Source organism: Crotalus tigris, unplaced genomic scaffold (assembly GCF_016545835.1).
Source record: "Crotalus tigris isolate CLP2741 ecotype Arizona unplaced genomic scaffold, ASM1654583v1 scf7180000024430.1745191, whole genome shotgun sequence".
Taxonomy (NCBI): Eukaryota; Metazoa; Chordata; class Lepidosauria; order Squamata; family Viperidae; genus Crotalus; species Crotalus tigris.
In genome coordinates this window covers 511,973-527,393 of record NW_024100597.1, presented here as the reverse complement: position 1 = coordinate 527,393, position 15,421 = coordinate 511,973, and the positions used below count along the sequence as shown (strand labels likewise).

General features: G+C 36.2%; 1 protein-coding gene across 4 annotated transcripts in view; it reads left to right on the top strand.

Moving 5' to 3' along the window:
• PLCH1 (phospholipase C eta 1) overlaps window positions 1-13,740 on the top strand; it is a 161,950-nt gene extending 148,210 nt beyond the window's left edge. For 2 of the 4 annotated variants that reach the window (XM_039330627.1, XM_039330628.1), the window contains exons 20-24: window positions 1,826-1,972; window positions 3,938-4,017; window positions 6,734-6,793; window positions 7,309-7,675; window positions 9,538-13,740. In XM_039330627.1, the coding sequence (XP_039186561.1) occupies window positions 1,826-1,972; window positions 3,938-4,017; window positions 6,734-6,793; window positions 7,309-7,675; window positions 9,538-11,609 (2,726 nt within the window). In that variant the 3' untranslated portion in view covers window positions 11,610-13,740. The remainder of the gene's footprint in view (window positions 1-1,825; window positions 1,973-3,937; window positions 4,018-6,733; window positions 6,794-7,308; window positions 7,676-9,537) is intronic. The other 2 variants (XM_039330629.1, XM_039330630.1) reach the window with 2 other exon arrangements.
• Window positions 13,741-15,421: the final 1,681 nt, after the last annotated feature.

Here is a 15,421-nt window from a genome sequence, read left to right as displayed (position 1 = left end):
AATATCATCCATGACAATAAGTTTCTTATGTAGATACCTTCACTGAGGGAGGAATTACTATCAACCAGATAGTAATTTATGCAATTACCATTAAAATTCTAATCTTATTAATAAGATAAGATAAAGACTACTAATGAAGAAGTTTCTTCAAAAGCCTAGCCGAAATATTTTTCATGTTTGAATAAACAACTTGCTTCATATTTAAAATGAGAGCCTTTGAACTGAGACAGAATCTGACTAATCTGAACAGAAAAGTTCAATGCAACTGACTAAATCACAGTCAATTGCAAAAGAAATGCATATTCTATGGGGAAGGACAAGTATTAAAGCAACATTTTGTCCTTAAGAATTACAAATATAACTTTTGTCAGCTTTTGTTATAAGAGCTATAAAATGAAGTCATATTCTGTAACATTTTGATTAGGTATTAAGTGTCCCAAAGTATGACCTACAATCTGGAAACCCTAAGAAAAATACTAGTCAAAAGGCTATTGATATTTCATCCCCTAGAGCCTTGCTGTTATATCCCTACTCTTATTTTTAAGTTTCTCACCAAAAACTGTGTTGACAAAATTCAGCCATTTTGCTTCTCAATTTTGTTGTCATGATATCTTGGCACATTGAGTTCTGTAAATGAGGGCTAAGGGCTACCAAAGGTTGCCCAGTCTTGTTTTAAACTAGAAGGTTTAGAACAAATGGAAAAATATGGAAAAAAAAATCTCAGTCAATCAGAATAGAGCTGGAAGGGACCTTGGAGGTCTTCTAGTCCCCTTCTCAAGCAGGAGACCCTATACTATTTCAGATAGGTGGTTGCCCAGTCTTTTCTTAAAAACCTCCAGTGATGAAGCACCTACAACTTGTGAAGGCAAGTTGTTCCATTGGTTAATTGTCCTCCTCACTGTTAGGAAATTTCTCCTTAAGTCCAAGTTGCTTCTTTCCTTGATTAGTTTCCATTCATTGTTTCTTATCTTGCCTTCTGGTGCTTTGGAAAATAATTTGACCCCCTCTTCTTTGTGGCAGCTTCTCAGGTATTGGAATACTGCTATCATGTCACCCCTAGTCCTTCTTTTCTCTAGACTAGCCAAACCCAATTCCTGTCATACCCAATTCTGGGAGGGAAGAGGGAGTATTTAAATATTAGTTCTCCAAGCAGGAGACAGTTCTCAGACAAAAGACACTGGATAAAAATGGTATTTCAGTTAGGGTATGGAATGGCCTTATTTTCCAGCCTAACTCCCTCTTCTTTGCCGTCTGTTCTGGATTGGAGCTCCAGAGATTCTCACTTGAAAGTCTCAGGTTCTAGAAATTTTGATCTTGATGGATTAGGTTGTAGCTTAGACCTGCCAATAATGTGGGTGGTTGGATGCTATTAGGCAAATGGATGGAACAGTTGGTTAGTCAGTCAAAATTCAGCCAGTAGGGTTAATGGAGATGCTGAGATAATGCATTTGGCTTGCCATTCCTTTTTGGTGCTGGAAACAAAGCACGAATGTTTTAGGTTACACATATGCTTAGGATTTTTTAAATGTTAATATGAAAGTATGAGATACAATTATATATAAATTAATTTAAAATAAACTAAGCTTGTTTCTATATAAATGCATTTACAAGTGATTTAAATTAAAATAACCCAAAGCAGGAATATTTTTATTGCATGTCATAAGATTTTATCTATTTGTACACAACCAGTTGTTCATTAAATAATATTTCTCTTCAATTTGTTGTGCAGATGATTTGTAAATTGATCTGTAAATCAGAAATAATACATATTCTTTCTTATTAATGGTACCGTGCTATTTGGTACTATATATTTTGCTCTTCATAGGATTCAATCCTGTTTGGGAAGAAACCCTGACTTTCACTATCCACATGCCTGAAATAGCAATGGTTCGATTTCTAGTCTGGGATCATGACCCCATTGGCCGAGATTTTGTGGGACAAAGAACTGTGACTTTTAGCAGCTTGATGCCTGGTGAGTCCTTTGGCTTTTCTCTGTTTTCTTTAGCTGCTTCACTAGCAGGTGAAATGAATATCTTTTCACAGTCTATGGTGTGGGAACTCCAGTTGTGTTCCTCATATCTCTTAAGGAATTGAGAGGAAAAAAATTACGTAGAGCAAACAAAGAAAAACCATTACCCTTGCTGAGATGGAAAACTAAACCTAAGAAGGACAGACCTTGTATGTTGATTGGTGTGAAGATAGTTTTCACTAATATAGTGCAGTCTTTTATAGCCACTTAAGATTGGGATTGCAGATCTATTGATAATATTTATTAGTCAAGTCCACTCATTGAATAAATGTTGCACAGTGTGTTAATTAATAAAAATAATCTTAATTGTTCTTTCTCTTCTGATTTGTAAAAATCAGCACAGAAATCTTCTCAACCAGAATTCCTATTTCTAGTTGTTCAGTTTAGTTCAGACTATTGTGGTGTATTGATTAGGCACCGAACTAGACACGGAAGCTCACTAGATGATTTTGGGCAATCATTCTCCAGTCAATCTACCTTGCAGGTTTGTTGTGAAGGAAAAATAAGAAAAAACTCCATGTATGCTGCCTTGTGCTCCTATACAAAAGGTGGGGTGTAACTCTTAACAAATCAAATAAATATTTAAGCTTAACCTCTATATTTTGCATTCATGCCCTTGCCTTGCACTATTAGAGATGCTATTTGGTGTTCCTGGGGGTTGTACAGTAACATTTAGAAGATAGCAGAACCGCATATCAGTTTACAGAAATAATCTTCATCAAATTGCAGGTTTTAAAACACCCATCCTTCCATTCTCTGCAACAAGTTGAAAATGAACAAGTATAGAACAAGCAGTTCTATGCTGTATTTGAATTTGGAGAGTTTAGTCTCATTAACCCAGATTGAGCTAATCAGAATCAAAAAATGGCTGAAACTCTTGATTGCTAACCTACTTTAGTTAAAACATACTTTTCCAATTGTATAATAGTTTGTTTAAAAAAATACACTTTCACACTCCTCACACCTGCAGGTTGAGTCTGACGTTTTTCTTAGTTCATTTGTTTCCATCATCTAATCATCCTTTTTGTCCTTTATTAGGTTGTCATTGCTGGATTCCTACACCATGCTACTATAAAATATGATCTGGTTATATAACATGATGCTGAAACCAACAAATCATATTATGACTTCATTTGATGCACTAGCTTTATTCCATATGCAAAGATAGCGACTGAGCTCCCATAACACCCCTGAACCCAAAACTACCCAACCTTCATGAATGAAGCCAAATATATGTGCCCAGGATAATGTTGCAGGATCCAATCTGGATCGGTCATTGGGACTAGAGATTTAGTCTTCCAATCTTTCAGACTTGTGCGGGAGCTCATTTTCAGGGAACTTCTCTCCAGCAGAATACGTACCCAACCTTGTAATCTAGTCTGGCATCTCATGTGAACTATTCCACACATAACATTGCTGTCATGGTTCCAACAGATGAATCTCTTCAAAAGAACTTCGAGGCATTGTTTTCCTTAAAAAATCTTTTATTCAAGAAACAAAGTATCGGCACTACATAGTTGAAGCCAAAAACTGAATTCCCCTCCCCTGGCACAAAGTAGCAAAGTGCAATTCCCTCCTCCAATTAACATTTATAAATCACATTCCCCAATTAACTTGAAGTGCGGGCTTTTTCCCCATCTTTCCTGACTACCAAATTTCTATCAACTCTGGACCTAATAACCTTGGGTTCCCACGGCTGAGTTATTATTGTTATGACTAGCTGGACTCTCATCCACATTCTCCCCCCCCCCAGCATCAACGAACTCTAAAAGCGATAGAGAAAAGATGGCTACATTTCTATCTGTTGTCAAAGCAAGAACATCCAATGTTAGCAGCGTTGACAATTGCAGGATAGCATTTTAATTATGAAATATAATGTTTAATGTTGATGATGTTCACCTTCACCAGGTTATCGTCATGTTTACTTAGAAGGACTGACTGAAGCGTCAATTTTTGTTCATATAACCATCAATGAAATTTATGGAAAGGTAAGAGATAAGTATTCATTCTACACACTGAACAGTTAAGACTGACATTAGCATTCTTCAGCCTTCTGATTTCCAAGTGAAAATGTCTGAAGTATGTTCAAATCTTGACTGAGTTTCTTATACTTAAGATACAATTCACCAGTGCCGTATCTCCAGATATACTGGCACTCCCAATATACTGGCACTCCCAAAGTCTGGAGGGCATCAGACTTACGTTTCAAAGCCATGAATTGTTCTTTGTGCTTATAATTGAAGTAAGTGACATTAGTTGCGTCTTAATAGATGCTAGCTTACCTTAGATATGAAATAATTTATTATTTTGCTGCTCGGAAAATTACTGTGCCCAAATATTTATAAGAACATTTATTACCTACCTACCTACCTACCTACCTACCTACCTACCTACCTACCTACCTACCTACCTACCTACCTACTTTTTCTTATCACATCCATGTCTTTATTTAAAAAGTTAAATTGATTCTCCCATTTTGGGATTAATATGCAAAATTAGGGGCAGCCTCATTGGGGTGATTTAGCACTCATTTCTAATTGAACTGCAAAAATACTTCTTCACTGGAATTTCTTTCTTTTCAAGATAATTGCTTTGTGCTTAGTTTGAATCAATTTTAAAGCAAAGCTGCTGCTGTTCTCTTATGTTTATGAATTTGGAAAATTTTAAAACTTAGTTTAAGTTTTAAAATGGCAAAGAATTTATTTTTGCAAACTGCTTTTTCTTAATTTCTGTTTAAAAAAGAATATTTTAGTTGCTTAGGGGCCATAGCACAATAGACTATCATGTCATGCAGATAGTCCTCTGTTCAATTTTTGGTATTTCTAAGTGAGCTACAAAAAACTCCCCAATCTAAAACACTGGCCAGTTGAAAGCATTAGTTTGCAAATAAGGAATTGAAATGACTTTGATATTTTCTGTGTCCCCAGCAACAATATTTAAGGTACTTGAGTTGCTATCATTGCAAAGCAGTTGCATTTATGAAAGACAGTATAAACTATTGACTATCTTTGCTGACTATATTTAGCTATAATTCTGAACTCTGATTTATTGTTAAAGATGACAGCCTAGGTAAATTCAGACTTAGATTTACTTAGGCTGTAAATCACAGTAAACTTCAGGATTGTATGTCACATTTTCTTTGGTGCAGCCACAAGAAGATTGAATCTTGTGATTTATTATTTATTAAATGGATTCAGCTGATCCTAACTGTGGTTCAGTAAGGGTTACCATTGTATCTGAATTCAACCTATGATTTGGGAATAATAAACTTTTTCCAGTTAGCTTCATGATTTTGATGCCTAAATATGCAGTTTTAATTGTTTCAAGCAACTTTATTTTAATGATTCAAGAGAGAAGAAGAACCAGAGATTCTCTAGTTTGTTGTGGCAATAATGGTATCACATTTCAGCCAATTTCAGTTTCATAAACCAACAAAAAATACTTTCCAGCATTGCAATGTGCAAAGGAGGCCCTCTCCAATTTGATAAAATCAGATTTTGCACAGTACATTTTCTAGGATGCACTCATTAATCCATTTTACATCACAGGACTCCTTGCTTCCTTAAACAGCCTAGTTCACTGAATTATCTTAGTGCTGATGTTAGTAATCATTGTCCTCCTTTTACTTGTTTCTCCCCTGTCTGCTTAAAGATCAGAGAGAGAGTTCTTGGTTTCTTATTTTGAGGAGCTTCTCTTCCTTTTGCTTGGTGCACCTCCCTGTATTATTGCTCCATGAATCTAGAACTCTGATTCTTGACTTGGATCATTATTAAAAGAATACAAAAATAGATGGGTATTTCAAGCTTGAAGAAATGTTAAGAAATCTTCTCCCCTGAAGTTTCTTATTCTCTGTTTTTTAGAATGCTCTGAGTACAGAGATTAGCCAGACAACTTTGCAGCATTTGAAATGCTACCCATTAGTTATTAACAGCCATCCTGAAGATTGCTAGGGATGTAGCTGCTTTGCAAAGGAATCTCTGACTTGGTCCTTCATGAGTTGTCATCTTTATTTTCGGGCCATAATTTACAGATGTGTATGAGAAAGAGAGCTATGAACACTTGACATATGTTGCTTTGAAGGAAAGATTTAAAGATTTAAAGGAAAGATTGAGGGCAATAGAAAAAGGGGACGACAGAGAATGAGGGGGCTGGATGGAGTCACTGAAGCAGTAGGCATGAGCTTAAATGGACTCCAGAAGGTGGTAGAAGACAGGAAGGCCTGGAGGAACGTTGTCCATCGGGTCGCGATGGGTCGGACATGACTTCGCAACTAACAACAACAAAAAGGAAATTTTCTCCAGGAAGTAGAAATCTTAACAGGAAGGCTGTACAGGTAGTCCTCGACTTAACGACCACAATTGAGCCCAAAAAGTATGTTGCTAAGTTAGACATTTGTTAAGTGAGTTTTGCCCCATTTTACAACTTTTCTTGCCATAGTAGTTAAGTGAATCATTGCAGTTTTTAAGTTGGTTGTTAAGTGAATGTGGCTTTCCCATTGACTTTGCTTGTCTGAAGGTTGCAAAAGGGGATCACATGATCCTGGGACACTGCAACCGTCACCTGAAGGAAGCAGTGGAATGTCAAAAGCAGCCCTGACATTTATCTGCAATAATAATTTACTATAAGATGCATATTTTCTTGTGATCCAAATAAAGAAATTGAGTTCGACATTTCTGCTTTTTTTTTTTTTTTTTTTCCTTTCAGTGGAGTCCTTTAATCCTCAATCCCAGTTATACTATCATGCATTTTCTAGGAGCCACAAAGGTAGCTTTCATTTAGCATGCAATTTTGCACTGGCTGGGTGCCTTTTCCCCGCTCCCTTTTTGGAGGCTTTTTGAGTCGCATGATCCCTTACTGCCATAGTGCTTTATTTCTCATCAAGCATTTGAAAGTTTGTGCTGCTGCTTTGAAGGTCCCATGTGATAAAATATATGCTTTTGGGCCAGGCTAACTTCTCACCCAAGGAAATGTCTTGCAAGCTTGTCATGTGCAATTAGGAAGTGTCTTGTAAAACCTCTTTTGCTTCAAGGCAAGCTGCTTCCTTTTTTTTTCTAATATGTGCATGAATTCACGGTGAGCTTCACCTGTTTTGATCAGCTAAATGTAGACTTGCTTCATTTGACAGCTTTCCTTGATTTGCTTGCGATTTTCCTATCAGTCACTGCTCAGATAATGTGTGCAAATACAGCAATTTAGAAATTCCTTTATGTAAAACAGGCCATTTCACTCCCAAAAAACTGTAAATCTTTTCTCCTCTCCCATTTTCTCTTTTTTTCCAGAACAAGCAACTAATAGGACTCCGAGGGCTTTTTAATAAGAACTCCAAACATAATTCAATGGAAAACAGCACTCATTATATTCGAAAAAGATCACTCGGGGACCGAATCCTTCGACGCACAGCCAGCGCTCCAGCAAAGGGCAGGAAAAAAAGCAAAATTGGCTTTCAAGAGACCACTGACCTCAAGGAAAGTGTATCTGAGACGTTGGACTTGAAAGAGAAGGAAGGAGGTTACAGGCAAGCAAGCAGAAGTTTACAATTGCGTCCCATCTCCATGCCAGTTGAAAAATATCTCCTGGCAGGATTGCCACCACCAGACCAGGATGCTAGCAGAATTGTTGAAGTTATCAAAAGTGAAAGTACATCCGGTGAGTTCCCACTAGGAGGCTTTCAGGATAATAATTTGGAGACATTTTGAATTTTTGTTCAAGTCAGTTCTATGCATGTTGCTTGGAAATTAGTCTGCTAGAATGTACGGACATATATAAGTAAACACCATACCTGATTATACACCTAACATACTATTTCATTTTGAAATAAGACACATGATGCAGAGCCCAGAAAAATGATGAGCAGTGAGCAAAATCAATTAAATTCAAGATAGAAATGGAAATCTCACTAAATTTAATTCAAAACAACTTTATTTATTGTATCTCTCCATACTTTTCTATCCTTGCAAACCATCTTTGTTTCCTCTATATCAATTCATTGCTTTTTGTTCTGTAAACATTTTACCTCTCTCTTTTTGAAAGTCTCATTAACTCCATGCAACACTACAATCTTGGTCTTCTCCTTTTTTACTACTCACTCTTTCATATATTTCGTTTGAAATATCCTCATTCGTTCTCTCCTTATGACCAAATCACCTAATTGCACTTCTTTTATATTAGTCCCTCACTTTTCTAATCAATCTACATTCATTCATTACCCATTCATTCATTCATTCATTCTTATTGTTTTACCATCTTAAATATGCCATTACTGCTGCATTCAACTTGTTTTTATATCTCGTCTGACATATCTCACTTTCAATTCCATATAACATAATGGACAGAAGAATGCTCCTAATCAGAGCCATTGTTACTTTTCTTTTTACAACAGACCACATACCATGCATTAAATACTCCCATCCATTATCTTTTTACCAGCATTTGCATGTTTCCCTTTCCCCATCTTTACTAAACACTCTCCCAAAGTATATAAATTAATCTACTTGCTCTATTTTTTCTCCTTCATATACTTAAACAACTTCCAATTGTTATTCCATTTTATGTATCAACTGTAGCTTTGTTGGTCTACATTAATTTTCAGACCCATATTTGCTGCTCTGTTATATAATCTAGCTAATATTCACTGCACATCATTCAAAGTGTCAACCAATAACATATACATTTGCAATTCCCACAACCCCCTTCTGTTTTTACCACCAGCACTAGGTTTTCAATGCACTGAGCTCAGACTTTCAATAGAAGAAGTAGCTCAAGTAACTGCAGTATAGATTAATCCATCAATACTTTACACAGCCAAGGAACATCATAAATTCTTGTCTTATTCTCTGCTCAGTATTGAACCAGTCTTTCCTTTTCACATAAGTTTTAATGTCCTTCATACATTGCACCTATTACAATAAATTTTCCACTCCATATTAATGCAAAGTGTTTGGTAATTCACAAAAGCTATAAAGAGCAGTCTAGCATATATTTTAATTCGTATTATAGGTAAAGGGAAAACAAAATATTTGTATATTATTAACAATACAGGAATCTTGCTGATGCATGGAGTGCAAGTTTTGGGTGTATAATTCAAGAGTTCTGATAAATATGCCTCTTGTTTACAGATGGTGTTTTAACAGAGCTATTTTATTCTGTCTTTGTTTGTCATGCTCCTTTATAGTACAAATCTGAATAGGAATACAGCTGAAGGTAATTCCACATGTCTAGATTATGATACCTCATTGACTTTCTTTATACAAATATTACATCATGATTGCAGTGATGTAATAAAGCATTGAAGAAAAACTTCAGTGAAATGCCTCCCACTATATATTTTTCCATTTCTTCACATCACATGGATAATTCATAGTAAATACACACTCACATAATTAATTTCTTTTCCACAACTGTGACTGATTTTACATTCTCCATTTCTCTGTGGATAGACTAATCATAAGCAAGTAAGATAATATTTATAACTAAATTTTTGTTTTTGTTTTCTATTTGAATTGATTTAGCAGAAAGCAGAAACAATATAAGTGAGGACTGTACAAATATGAAGAAAACCATCACCTCTTCTGAGAACAATTCATCTTTTACTGAGTTTTCACACCTGCCTAAGAAAGATGTACCCAAGTCTGGTAAAAGTGATACATATTGTCCGGATGAAAAAGGAGAGAACCTAAACTTTGCAATTGGGATAGCTGAAACCTATTTCTCCACCGAGTATTGGAAAAGTAATCTTCCCAACGAATTTGTTCATGTAAAGGAAGATCTTGAAAGAAAAAAACACGACAAAAGCTGCTTGGATCCAAAGACACTGGAGATAACTGCATTTTGTAAAGAAAAGAGGAAAATAGCAGGAAATTCTTTTCCTCCAGCAGATGAAAAAGCTAATATGGAATCCTACCCAATTTTAAATACAACAATAACTAATGTGTCATCAGCTGAATCATCGCCTCCTATTTCTTATGATGTGTGTGACTTTAATTGTACACCAGCTATACCAGATAGTGACATTTCTCATCTGATTAATGAGGTCTCTCTAGCTGAAGTGAGAGATAGGGATAATTCTATCTCAAAGCTGATAGAACAAGTTGATGTCACAAGTGACCAAATTGACTTAACTCTTGTTTCAAGTCCCTCTGATATTAATAAAGAAAACAATATTTTAAAGTGCATACATCTACCATGTACATCACTAAATGAACAAAGCGTCATTTTGGATGATAAGTCCTTAACCTTAAAATTAGCTGGTTCAGCTTGTTTAACTGGTTCAAGAGCAGAAAATACCATGATATCCACCCCTAAGACGGCAGGGAGTTCTCTGTACACAATTATCCACGAGGCTTCTCTTTCTCCAGTTTCTCAGCCGGCATTAATGGATACATCTGTTTGCAAAGATACAATCAAGGATGCAAAAGATAGTTGTGTAAACACTTCCTGTGTTTCACCTGTCACCATGCAGAAAGCAAATCCTAAAAGAAAATGTGGAACAAGCTGGGAATTTCTCAGCAATAGCAACTCCTATACTTCTGACATACAGAATACAATAGTTGTCCCAGTCACTTGTGCAAATTCTACAGGCAGTAGTCTAATGGAAATTGATGGGGAGTTACAAGACCTCTTGATAACCGCTTTCGAATATAAGATAGAAGATATGAGCCAAGTTGCTTCTCCTTTGAAACTTAAGCAAAGTCAGGATACACTATATTATAACAAAACTATAGGTGAACCCCTAAAGAGCATGGACTTTCACAGTGAAAATCTAGTTGAAGATCTAAAGTTTAACAATGATAACAATCAGTATTTTCCATACCCACGCCAGCAGAGGTTTGAACTCTTGTACAATAATTGTTTGCAAGATGTACAAAATGAATTGTTAAACATTCCTCAAACAACCAGCATAAATGCTGCTCTTAAGCCCCAAAATACTGTGCCTTCACCCTTTCCTGGAGCTCAAAAGCAACAGAGCCCTTGCAAATCAAAAAGTCTTGGTGACTTAACCTCAGAAGATATCTCATGCAATTTTGAGAGCAAGTACAAATACATTAGTAGAGGTTTTATTACTTCTGGTATGAGAGACAACATGGTGGCCACTCTGAAGGCCAAGAAACCATCGACTACAGACATTCTGACCGAACAACTGCGAAAACTTGTGTCTTTTGATCAAGAAGAGAGTTGCCAGTCATTTTGTTCTAAACAAAATGATGACTGCCCCAAAATGCTGGTCAGAAAATTGTCATCCAGAAGTCAGAGTAGAGTGAGAAATATCGCTAGCCGTGCCAAGGAACGACAAGAAGCCAATAAACAAAAACCTTCTAATGTTAGCAGTAATGTAGCAGGCATAGTCCTTCGAAATAAGCCCCCAGTACCACCTCATATCAATAGGCATTCTACTGGATCTTATATAGCAAGCTATCTAGATAACTTCAACACAGAAGACCTAGAACGCAGAGGGGTCCCAGAAGGTGCCTGCTCATCTTTGCATTTGGGATACAGTGACCGGTTTTGTACAGATGACTCTCTTTTAGACACCAAGCCAAATGAAGATGACAAACCAGAAATCTATTTTCTCCTAAGACTATAAATTGTAAAAATATATATCTTAATTGTTTACAAGCTTTCTCGCTGAATGAAGAATTATCAGCAAGCAGTGCTTCCATTAGCCTTTAAATTACTCAGATTTTTTGTTTTGTTTTGGTACGGCTTGAATCATGTAATTAATTAGTGTGTCCATTCTGATAAATGTTTATGTAAATAGATGTGGCAAAATGTCATGTATTTGTTTTCCTTTTTGAGAATTTCTATATATTTGTGGCTTTCTACATGAAGTGATTTCTCCTGTCCAATCTTTGCAAACCATATACAACAGAATTTGGTACAGCTGTGAAATGCTATGTTTGCTACATTTTTGAACTTCTATAGATTTTTAGAGTAATTATCATCCATAATATAATTTTCTTACTGAAGAATTACATTTTTTTAATTTAATGCCTTTTCCAGAATAAACAAAATGTAAGATATCCTATATTTAACTTTCATACCTTCCATATTTATTAGATAATAATAAATTTCCTATGCTGAGGGGAACAAAACATTCTTTCATAAACTGCAGAAACTTTCATTTTTACAAGTTTTGTAGCGTTTATTAGTTTGTTGGATTATGTATTCCACTTCTTCTTCTGCTGCTGCTGCTTTATTTATTTCAACTAGACTCCCAAGAAATCCAGTACTTCCCTTAATTGTTTTCAGCAATACAATTGTGATTTAGTGTTATTAAGGAGTTATGTGAATTGTTTTCTGTATCATCGTTTCATTGTAGATATTTGATTGTTTTGACACCGCTATGTTGGAACACAGTAAATAGTGGGCATTGTCCCAAAGAATATCCTCCAGATTGCTGTAAAGATTTGTGCTTCTTTCATTGGCTGTTTAAATTAAGTGGTGCTGTGATGTCAAATTGCTCATGAGTTCAATTGTTTTCTATTGCTGATAATGCAATAAGAAGAAGATCCAGCAAAACAGTTGACAAAGTTGTTTTGCAAAGCCTTGTTATGCAAACAAAGCACCTCTGCTCAAAGCCCTCTAGCACAGAGGTCCTCAACCTTTTGGGCATCAGGGACCGGTTAAGTGGAGAGACGTTTTTCCACGGACCAGAGGGAGTGTGGTTTTGTATGCTGCCTGCATCTCATGGATGGGCTTTGCTTGTTTGTGCAGACCAGTTGCTGGCATGCCACTGCCCGGTACCGGTTCATGAACCGGGGTTTGGGGACCCCTGCTCTAGCAGGTTCATACAGTTACTTTGACGACAGACTTCAGCTGTCTCTACAGGGTAATCTGAATTGAAGTGTTGTCACTGCTACCTTTGTACCTTCAAACAATTGGATAATGAGCATTCCAGAGGATGTGGCTGCTTTACTGTATCTTTAAGAGTTAATACTCTTCACACAGCTCTATTAAAGATTAGTGGGTTTTTAGAAATATCTCCTTGTTCTTAAAGGACATATTTATAAGGTAGGGCTACAATTATGTGACTCAGAGAAACCCACCACTGCAATTTTGGTTTAAAATTTCATGCTAGTTAAATAATCTGTTCAGAAGTTAGTGCAGATATAATACTACTTGATTTCTTAGTGACGGCATGCTACAAGTTCTTCCTACATTGTTCTTACCTTTAACCATGCTATAATGTTCCAACTGAGATAGCTCTGTTTAACATGAAGCAGAATTAGCCAATTGCTGAAATTCTAGTTTCCTAGTTCCTGATTTCTAGAATGCGGGGAAGGGTCTGTAAGAACAAATGTTATGTCTTCCCAAACTTCTCTGTGAACTGTTTCTATTTCCTTCGAGCTTTTGACTTAAAGGTGAGGTTGAAGAAATCTTGCTTTTAATGATTTATTTTCTGTATTTGGTTATGAATGTCCTTAAAATGCAGTAACAAAGTGATATGCAATAGCATTATAATTTCACACATAGAAACAAAAAAACTTTATCTTGCTATGAATTTGAGACAAGGGCTTTTGATAGTTAATGCTAAGGGTGAAAGGAGAGTCCTAGTGAAATCACCTCAATATTATGTAGCAATGTTTCAGCAGCTTCATCTGCATTGTGTAATGAGAGATCTTGTTCAATGTAAAAAGTACATATGCCTCTTTTATTATATAGGATATTATTTGTATTCATGAAAGGGAAACCTTAAATAAATTTGTAATACCCAAGTACATGCTTCTGAGCTATGAAGTAGTAGAGTAATGCAGTCAAGTAAATGGAAGTTTATAATGGGAAGGCAGTTGTTATTTACAGGTCTTTATTCATGGAAAACAGCATTTCCATTTCACAAAATGGGCTTGTGTGTGTGTGTGTATGTATGTTTTAAATTGAAGCTTGGGAAGTATCTAGTATTGCAATAAACCTGCACATCATTTATATTTCTTAACATGTTTTTGCAGCAAAATTCATTTGTCACACTTGGTTTTAAACATTGCTGCCTGGATGATTTATATTTAATATTAGTTACTTGAACCAGAACTAATATTAATTTATTTCCAGAACAAACAGACTATTCTTTTCTTCAGAAAATTTTTGGTGATGGAAAACAAATGGCACATATTTCTCTTTTGCTTACTCAGTGTTTTGTATCAAAACATTATCCATTTGCAGTAGAAAAGTAGGTTGCATTACCTGTATGTAGTTTCAATGTGTGTGTGTGTGTGTGTGTGTGTGTGTGTGTGTGTGTGTGTGTGTGTGTGAAAGACAGAGAGAGAGAGAGAGAGAGAGAGAGAGAGAGAGAGAGAGAGAGAGAGAGAGAGAGAGAATATAAAAACTTGGTCTTTCCCAACAAGCAGAAAGAAATGGGTTCATAAATGAATTACATTATTTGATGCAGTCTTTGTGGTAACCATAAAAGCAGAGCCATATTCTAAATATGAAGATTAATTGTGACTAGACTCATGGAAAATGGCACAATTATTATACAGGTAGTTCTTGAGTTATGACCACAGCTGGGATCAGAAGTTCCATCGCTAAGCAATGAGTCATCATGAGACCACGGCTGATTTTATGACCTCTTTTGCCATGGTCATTAAGCAAATCAGACAGCCAAGTAAATCCAGCTTCCCGCATTGATTTTGCTTGTCAAAAATCATTTGGAAAAATTGCAAATGGTCACCCCGTGAGCCTGGGATCCTGCAACAATCCAATATATGCACAATGCAGGTTGCTAAGCACTCATATTGTGACATGGGAATGTTGCAATAGTTATATGAGAAGCAGTTGCAAGTCACTTTTTTCAGCACCATCATAACTGAGCAGTCGCTAAATGAATAGTTGTAATTTCATTTTATTAATATATGTAGGTGACTCTGGCCATTTCTTGATAAAACCGACAGCTGTTCATATTCTTTATTAACTTCCATGTGATAAGAACCATCATTTGACATGCTTAATATCTTAATTTTGAAAGGATGATACCTTCAAAAAATACTCATGTTTGTATGTACCATCTTCTGATTTTAATACAGAAAAAAGATAGCTAGAAATATTTTTAAAACCTCAATCCTGGAGCTATTTATAATGTCAGAAATTACCAGCTTTACCTATTCTGATGTTCTCTGAATGTGTTCAGTTTCGATCCCCAAATCAAGGATTATACAGGCATCTGAAGATGCTATATTCAAAAAGTGCATTTACTTCAATGAATTATCTATTACAGGGCTTTTCAACCAGTGGTTCGGGTACCACCTGTGGTACATTGGCACCTGGCAGGTGGTACGTGACCATCCTAGAAAAGTGGTAGCGTACTACCTGCCCGGTGCCAATGCTGCACAAGCCTGAGCGAGAGATGGCTGGAGCTGCAGGGCTGTCAGGGCTCAGCGGAAGCGCCAGGATCAGTGCAGCTTT